Below are 443 nucleotides of genomic sequence, written 5' to 3'. Positions count from 1 at the left end.
GTTTACATTATTGGAAGAGCATTTTTTAATTAATATGCATCAATAATGCGTTGTCACTCTATGCCCTCTAATCGCGTGTTCTCCGCGCAGCCAAGCACTGCATCCATCGCGTGCATCGAGACGAAATGGTGCCGGTGACCGTGGGCGCCTCGCTCGCTGCCTCTGCGCTCCTCACCATCGCTTTCTACGGCATCTTCAGGTACTTCAAGGTCAAGAAGGTCAACTACGACACTATGGAGTGATAATGACTTTGCTACAGAGGATCGGCTTCAGGGCAAAGCCTGAAGATGACAGCGCACTTTTTTTACGTCTAGAAAAATCTTCTCCATTATCCACAGTACTTTTGCATATCTAAGTCCAGTGGGTTTAGGTTTACTGATCGAGTAGGTCATGTTACAGAGAATATATTATTATAAAATTGTTGTTGCGTAACGTTATAAGGT

At 44.5% G+C, this 443-nt stretch overlaps 1 protein-coding gene across 1 annotated transcript in view; it reads left to right on the top strand.

Moving 5' to 3' along the window:
• LOC119585488 overlaps nucleotides 1-443 on the top strand; it is a gene marked incomplete in the record, with an annotated part of 7,684 nt that extends 7,241 nt beyond the window's left edge. Inside the window, 1 exon segment of the mRNA XM_037934133.1 lies at nucleotides 91-443. Coding sequence (XP_037790061.1) covers nucleotides 91-242 — 152 coding nt within the window.

This window comes from Penaeus monodon, chromosome 19, assembly GCF_015228065.2.
Source record: "Penaeus monodon isolate SGIC_2016 chromosome 19, NSTDA_Pmon_1, whole genome shotgun sequence".
Taxonomy (NCBI): Eukaryota; Metazoa; Arthropoda; class Malacostraca; order Decapoda; family Penaeidae; genus Penaeus; species Penaeus monodon.
Note: the sequence above shows the minus strand (reverse complement) of the source record. Positions and strands in the feature narration are given on the sequence as shown.